At 36.3% G+C, this 8,774-nt stretch overlaps 1 protein-coding gene across 1 annotated transcript in view; it reads left to right on the top strand.

The window, feature by feature from the left end:
• Positions 1-8,774, top strand: part of LOC108573345 (cell growth regulator with RING finger domain protein 1-like) — a 37,291-nt gene that overhangs the window by 6,384 nt on the left and 22,133 nt on the right. Inside the window, exon 2 of the mRNA XM_017935756.1 lies at positions 3,865-4,022. Within this exon, the coding sequence (XP_017791245.1) occupies positions 3,865-4,022 (158 nt within the window). The remainder of the gene's footprint in view (positions 1-3,864; positions 4,023-8,774) is intronic.

Here is an 8,774-nt window from a genome sequence, read left to right as displayed (position 1 = left end):
TTTATGTCAATTTACTATACTGTGAGCTGTAAAAAAATGCTTGTAATATTTAGAAAATAATTTCTTACGCCTTTCGTCGTCCTCGCTCGGAATATATTTTCTTCCGGATGGCCAACTGGTGTACAAGATTCCCACAAATCGAATTAACTATACCCAAAATCCCGAAAATGCCACGAACTGTGGTAGTATATTCTCTAGACATTGACGATCCCACATTTCAATTTTTGCGAAAATTAACAAAACGGCAGATATTTTAAATTTGACAATTGAATTTCGCAAAAAAAATTCTTACCTTTTTATTTATATTTCACAAAATAACGGGAAAATGTCGAGAAATCGATCGTCAATGCCTAGTAGATGTTATAGTAAAGATAGCTGTAAAATTTTAACGTAATTGCTAAGGTAGAACTCGAGATATCTTGTACACAGTTGTGGAAAACGTAGTTCTGAGGAAAACGCGTTTAAAGTTTGGTGCGTCACGAAACGGTACTTAGAGAAATAATTTGTTTAAAACTGTGTTTGTGAAACTACTATTTAAGAAAAAACAGAAAATTTCGATTTTCTCCAAATATTGCTGTGTCCTACCCCTTGAAAAAAATACAACGATAGTATTGTGTAGAGTCTGCGACAAAAGTTTGTCAACTTAAATTGCAAAAATCTTTGATTTTTATTAGCTTTCATTTTTTAACTTCGGACCAATTGTGGTTAATTTATGAAGGTACCGTGCTTTCCTTTTCACGTCTTTCCATTTGACCATAATACATTATTAAACCTTTGTATCATTCTACTGTATTATTTTTGTATCATGTTTGTATCAACTTTGCATCATTAATATTATGTAGATAATTTATTGAGGTGTTATGCCTTCCTTTTCACGTTCTTCCATTCTGTCAGACTGAATTATTAAACCTTTTTATTATTTTACTGTATTATTTTTGTATCATGTAGATGATTTATTATGGTGTCATGGCTTCGTTTTCACGTTCTTCCGTTCTACCATATCAGATTATTAAACTTTTTTATTATTTTTGAAACATGTAGATAATTTATTATGGTATCATGCCTGCCATCTCACGTCCTTGCATTCTACAATAACAAATTCTTAAACATTTTTATTATTTCATGCTATTTGCATTTCAAAGTATCATGCTTCCATAAATTATCGCACTCGTATTGTCATATTCCACCGTAACAAATTGTTAAACTTTTCTATTATTTTTGTACCATTTTCATATTATTTTAACAAATGTATTTCGTCCTAAGCAGTTTCTCCTCGTCCACCGTCATTCTCAACCCATTCCCGCGATCTCCTCTCCCCCGGCAAAGAACACAACGGAAAAAGTGTTGAAATTTTCTCGAGTCACCCGGTACGTACAGTGCAAGAACCCACGTGGAGGCAGGATTTTTCTAACGACAGTTTTATTGCACTCGATACTTGTTCCCTGTGTGTAACCATTTGAGAGGACGGGAATACGTTTATCCGTGTTTCCCAGATCCGTTACCTCGTGTGTATACGTGCTGATAAAAAATTGTATACGGTTAGCTATCACGGGTTAACCTAATCGTCCAGGTTCGGAATGTTGCATGCCTGCACGTCGAACATTGTCGTCGGTTTGCAAATGGATGAGATCTCGTGTGTTCAGAATTGATGGAGCATCGGAATCGGTTAAATCTGTATGAATGAATTATACGTGGCTGGAGAGTGTCATCTGGAATAATAATCGTTGTTCGATCATTTCTATACTAAATTAATCTATCGTTTATCAATTCACCGACAAATCATTCTCGTTTCGTTACGTAATTGATAAATTTTGCTATTTTTGTGCAATTTTTTTTTTGCATATTGAAGTATGCAAATTTGTGCGAGAGTTGATTCGTTATTGGTTCGAGAATAGTTAAAATACAATGGTTCGTTTGGTTAGGGATAATTCCGTTTTCATTCACGTTTGCGAGAAATTTTAATATTCACGAGTTACGAAATTGGGTCACTTGGTAAATTTGGAATTTTTGCGCGATTTTTGCTAATTAAAATATGCAAAATTTATGAGAATTAAATTGTTAACTTGGAAGAGTTAATTTGTCGTTGATTGACAATTATTTAGAATACAGTGGTTCGTTTGTTTAGGGATAATTCAGTTTTCATTCACGTCTGCGAGAAATTTTAATATTCACGAGTTACGAAATTGGGTCACTTGGTAAATTTGGAATTTTTGCGCGATTTTTGCTAATTAAAATATGCAAAATTTATGAGAATTAAATTGTTAACTTGGAAGAGTTAATTTGTCGTTGATTGTCAATTATTTACAATGCAACATTTTATTCACATTTGCATGAATAAAAACTGAAATAGCGAAGTTTTAATATTCCACAATGTTGCCTCTAAAAATGGTACACAAGCGATAGTAGCGTTACTTCCTCTTTACTATTCATAAAGGATGCCACAAGTGTATCTTATACACTGTCATGTTTACTGTTAAACTTTTAACGATGATCTAATGACTAACAACCGTGCTCAGATTACTTTTATGCTTCCAGTTGGGGTGATAAAAGTCGGACCAGTTGGGAGTTGGAAAGAAAGATTTTTGAAACAGCGTTAACTTTTAACTGGTTTCGTTTCTCAAACAGAAATTCAGGGTGTCTAGTGTATAATTAGGATTGAGTAAAAATTCGAACCAATTGCTTCATTTTACATTCACTTCGTATTACTTCATTGATAGATTTTGCAATATAATGCAATTTTTTGAAAAATTATCTTCTTTCACTTTCCATATTGCGTTATCCTTTCGATTATGGCAGAGATGTAGGTTACAGTGTTGTTAACAATGGCAAATTTATTTCTACGTACTTGGGAAATCGTTGGGAAAATAAAATAAAATTGATCATTTTTGCTATATTAAATGTGTTAATACGGGAAATTAGAAATTAATTATCGTGTTCTAAGTATTGACGAACCAATGACGAGGTAGCTCGTCTTCTAAAATTAACGAGTTAACCCTTTGCACTCCAATTGCGCTGTTATGGCAAAACGCGTAATTACTGCAACATTTAAAAATGCAATTATTTCGGAGGACTCTAGAATCTGTAAGTCAGGTTTTTTAATATTATTAAAATAGTAGAAATTAGCCTAAGAAATAGAAATAAATGAATTCATGCGTGTAGTATCGGAGCCTTCATGCCCAAATAGGAAACCTCGAAGGGAGAATAGAGAGGGGGTGGTTGGCGTAGCGCGCTAAGCCTCGGCTTGCTAAGCCGAAGGTCCCGGGTTCGATTCCCGTTGGGGTCCCTCGATATTTTTTCCTAGGTTCTCCTATATATACATTGAAAATGTTGGATTTTTCAAAAGAAAGCTTTGAATTTTCAAAAGTTTCCCTGCAAAAGTGTTCTGAAATTTATAATTAATCTTATGAAAAAATGCTTGGAGTACGAAGGGTTAAAAACTGGAGAGATTTAGTATCGGTGAAAAATTGGTCGAACGAAATGTTTAACCTTTTAGGTACGGCGCGCCTGGCCGCGGATGGCACAAAAACCGTTCATGACGATTCTCTGACACGTGTACTCTTCAACGACAGCTTCGATATTGCCAGGAAATGTGGTTTAGGCGAAATAAAGCAAAAAACGTATAATACCAAAATCATGATATCCACGAAAGTCACTATAGTGTCGTACCGTCCAAATTGGTGCTATCCACGAAAGCCACTATAGTGGCGTTCCGTAAAAATAGAGGGTCTCGGCGGAACGCCACTATAGTGGCGTACCGTATCTAAAAGGTTAATATTGTTTTATTTGAAATGTCTAAATACGGTGTGAGAAGATAGAGTGTGGTAAACGGTTCGATTGAACAAGAATTACGATTCTTTTGTGCAGGAATATGATCGTGCTTCGTATTCACGGCGACGAACTGATGTTTGGAGGGAGTGGAAGCGTAATGACACATTCGCCGCGCATACCTCAGATGGAGATGATGAAGGTCCACATTCCCTTCACCTTCAAGCTTCACGAAAGTTTCAAGAGCACTTATACCGGTGAGTCTTGGTCAAACACACCCTGTCTACTTTCTTTTCTCCCTTTCTCTCTTTTTCTCTGCTTCGACCCTCTTTCTTTCGTCGTTTACCGAGGTTCTCGAGAGGAAATCACCGGCAATTCCACCGAATTAACCTCGAGAAGAAATTGAAAGGTAACACACCTGAGAAACTAGAGAAGTGTTTGAACGCTCGAAAGGGGAATGAAAGTTGTTTGATGTAGCTGCGGAAAATTTGATAATTCCAGTACGGAAATTTGTTGAATTTGTAAAATTTTCTGGTGTTCGAGCGTTTAAATTTAAGGAGTATTCACCCCTCTAACGATCGCGAATAAACTCTATTATAATTAAAAAAATTGCTGAAGGTAGCATTGGAGAATTCGCGTTTAGAAATTTTTCAGCATCCAAATTTTAAAAATTCACCAAATTTTCCAGTGTCTACGTTCCCAAATTTCGTAAAATTTTCCAGTGTCTACGTTCCCAAATTTTGTGAAATTTTCCAGCATCCGAGTTCCCAAAATTCGTCAAATTTTCCAGCATCCAAGTTTCCTAAATTCGCCAAAATCTCCAGCATCCGAGTTCCCAAAATTCGTCAAATTTTCCAGCATCCAAGTTTCCTAAATTTGCCAAAATTTCCAGCATCCGAGTTCTCAAATTTCCTCAAATTTTCCAGCATCCAAGTTTCCTAAATTCGCCAAATTTTCCAGCATCCGAGTTCCCAAAATTCGTCAAATTTTCCAGCATCCGAGTTCCCAAAATTCGTCAAATTTTCCAGCATCCAAGTTTCCTAAATTTGCCAAAATTTCCAGCATCCGAGTTCCCAAAATTCCTCAAATTTTCCAGCATCCAAGTTTCCTAAATTCGCCAAAATTTCCAGCATCCGAGTTCCCAAAATTCGTCAAATTTTCCAGCATCCAAGTTTCCTAAATTCGCCAAATTTTCCAGCATCCGAGTTCCCAAATTTCCTCAAATTTTCCAGCATGAGAGTTCCCAAATTTCGTCCAACTTTCCAGCATCCAAATTCCCAAAATTCCTCAATTTTCCAATCACTCAAACTTCCAAAACGTTCACCTCTCGAAGGATCGTAAAAAGAACTCCAATTCTCCGACATAAAAACGACGAAAGGATGTTTCAGCGTGAAATAATAAAATTCATGGCGGAAGAAGGAATTTCCAAGAACGCATTACACAAAATGAAACATTATGCGTCACGTGTAACTCCCCGGGGAAAATATTACATCTGTCTAAACAGCATTAAAGACACATTAAAAAAAAGTACGTTCCATCAAGCAGTTCGTTACTCTCGGCACCATTAGCATTCCAATTAGAGGTGGCCGAGGGAAAAAAAAAAAAGGAAGAAAAGAAACGGGAGAAGAAAAAAAAAAACTCGTTCCTGCTTAACCGAAGATCGCGGATCGTATCTCGTATCACAATTGATGTACAAACTCGAGGACGTGTTCCGCCTTCGTTTCGTCTAATTTTCACGGGATTAGTATTCACCTGCGTTTGAATAGTCGTCAGAATTCACGCGTCGTCCAACATAAACCGAAGCTCTTCTCTCTCACAACAGCTCCGTTGCTTCCTTCGATTCTGTATCCTCGTTCACAAATTACACTAGTTGACAATTCTCTTTTCCTCCTTTTTTTCCTCGGAATAAATCCGATCTTCATTCGATCCACGAACTGTGCACACGTGTTTCATATTGCAAATCCGCTCGTTAATTAAGGTTAATTAAAAAGATACAGAAGAACAATGTTTTTTTTTATTGAAGAATTCTAGTTTCTCTTTAGGATGAAAAAAGGGGATATTTTGGAGGATCGGTGTGTTGGTGGAAAATTTGAGAAATTCTGAAAATAACTGGATCACCGGTGAAAGAGGTTTCCGATGCACAGTTGGATAGGGTTGGAAGTAGGTTACAGGCACATGGAACGAGAAAAAAAAAGATGACGGTCCTCTACCTTCTACTCGTGATTGTCGTGGCCGCTTGATGCTATTGGTATGCAGGTGTGAATCCACCTGAAGTTACGAAACGTTACCTTGACCGCTTGGCCAGGTCATTGTGAGTCATTTAACCGCAGGATAATTGATCCAGCGTGTTATCTCCGATGGAACTTGGTCTTTTCATTTTTCCTCCTACTTTTTCATGTTTCACATGATTAATTAACGTCGTTAATTTCTTTTGGACGAGAGATGATTAGTTGTGTTGTGGATGATGAAGGATTTTGCTGCGGAGAATAAAATCACGATGGTTTCGTAGATTTTTCACACTTTTGGCGGAGTTTTTTTAGGTGAAATTTCTGAGGGAACATTACAAATTTGGGCGAAAATTTGAAATTTTGATCTGAAAATTTAGTTCGTTGTCTAAAGCTCGAGATCATCAGGCGAAAATCTCAACTTTTAATTTAAAAATTAAATTTATTATCCAAAATTTGAGACCTCGACGCGAAAATCTCAACTTCCATCTTGAAAATTAAATTTATTATCCAAAATTTGAGATCACAAGACGAAAATCTGAACTTTTAACTTGAAAATCTCAACTTCCATCTTGAAAATTAAATTTATTATCCAAAATTTGAGACCACAACGCAAAAATCTCACCTCCTAATCTAAAACTCTTTATCATGCAAAGTCTCCGACGACAATGCAAAAATCTCCATCGTCAATCTAAAAAGTGAATATTCCAAGTCACCCCGATCCGTTGCAAAGATATCGCGTACCTTCGCACGTAACGATCCGGAAATTTCGATCGAGTTCCATTGATTAACACGGACCGAGATCTCGGTTCACCGTGCACGCGACGAGTACACCGTGCACCCGATGCCAAGGTGCCCACTGTACGCTGCGGCTAAAAGCGAGATCATCTTCCCGTTACGTTTTATTACACCAGCGGCGATTTATACCTCGCGACCTTCGTTAAATTCATTAAACCGCGCGATGTGTTTATTGCAGGACTAGTTTCTGCAGCCTTGCGGGTGCGCCTTAGATCTTGCTCGATTCGTGCCACGGACCAACTTCATAATATGTAATACCGATCACGTGCTTTCATTATCGACCATATATATAGGAAAATTCTATTCTTTTTTTTATCTTACGCATATGGTAATGTAGAAATTAGTGTCGATACGAGAGAAAAAAAATTCATCAACACGATCGCTATGTAATGACGCGTCAGTTCTCTACGTGTACGATCTTATCTATGTATGATAAATTATTAAAAATGCACAGTTTCAGTGTTTAATGAATATTAAGTGTGTATGTGTATGTATTATGTGAAATTGATAAAAAATGAAAATGTTAACGCTAGCTTTTACGGAGATTTCTTGTATTACCTGTCGTCGCTACGGACGCCGCGTCAATTTCATCGCAGATTTTTTATAAAATATGACTTGTTTTATTGGATCGTTCGAGTGACATGCCGCGAAATGTAAATTTTATTCTATTTCTTATAATCTTTGGGGGGGGATTAATTACGAGCTTCGTGTTATTTCTGAGCAGTCGTATTCGGTGAAACTGTGGAAAAGGAAATGTTTGCAATTTTTCGACACCAATTTCTGCAGATTTCTGTAATAACCGGTGGCACTCGAACGGTTAAAAACCACGTATTACACGCTGTTAACTTATAAACGAAGCTACGTGATATCGTACATTTATATGAAATTTGTACCAAGCGTAAGTGGTAAGAGGGAAATGTAAACGGTTTCTGTAATTTTCTTCGTGGCACTGGAAATGCGTTAAGAATGCAAATGAAAATAATTCGAAGGATAAAGGACGATTGTTGAACAGATAATGAACGTGTTAAGCTTGAAACGAGCTCTCTTAACTAGTCACTCTTTCTGCGTATTTCAATATTAACCCCTTGCCGTGTAATAACGAGTCGGACTCGTGCCACAGATATTGATAAAGATCTGATGAAAACAGTTACGCGAGTAACAAAAGTTAATTTTATTTCCAATTTTCGTTGTAATTTGCGAAATTGAAGATTGCCAAATTTCATTCGTCTGTAATACGTGTTTCTCTTACTTCACCATTTGCGGTCCAAATAATCCAATTAGTTCTCACTCATTTGGCTACTGTTTTATTTCAGTATTTCAGCGTAATATTAGCTATGAAATATTAAATTTCGCTGTAATATTAATGCATAAGGAAATGGTTTATTATCGTTTATAATTTACCATTCGATGATATCTGAAGGCAAAAATTCTTGTGTCGAGTCTGATTCGACAAAGGGTTAACCCTGTGGACTCCTTTGTCGAGTGTAACTCGACGTCAGTTTTATTCACAGGTATGAAAAGTAATTTTTAAATTGCCATTTTAAATATGTATTATATTTTGCAATATTTCTTTTTACCAACAATCGGTACACATATACGACCCTTAATGCTATTTTCAATATAATTAGTAAAAAAAATTGTTTAAACTCGTTCCTATCAACCAAATTCGTTTCAAATCTCTCTTGAAATGCGTTTCAAATAAAATTCTTAAAGTGATAGGGAGTTATTGAAAAGAAAATTTGAAAAAAAATTTGGAGTTCAAAGTGTTAGTATAGTAGGTACCTACTAAAACAGTTTACAGCTTAGATGCATAGTGAGGAAAGGAAATCATACGTGAAGGGGTTATTAAAAATTGCATTTATTTAAGGATTGCATTATCCACAAAGGAAGTTTCTTTTTATTAGTCAGATAAGGTATAGAGGCGCTTCTGTAAATCAGAATGTCTCGCCTTGACCTAGGAATCGATAATTCAACGGCGTCAGATTC

Source organism: Habropoda laboriosa, unplaced genomic scaffold (genome assembly GCF_001263275.1).
Source record: "Habropoda laboriosa isolate 0110345459 unplaced genomic scaffold, ASM126327v1 scaffold20, whole genome shotgun sequence".
NCBI lineage: Eukaryota > Metazoa > Arthropoda > Insecta > Hymenoptera > Apidae > Habropoda > Habropoda laboriosa.
Note: the sequence above shows the minus strand (reverse complement) of the source record. Positions and strands in the feature narration are given on the sequence as shown.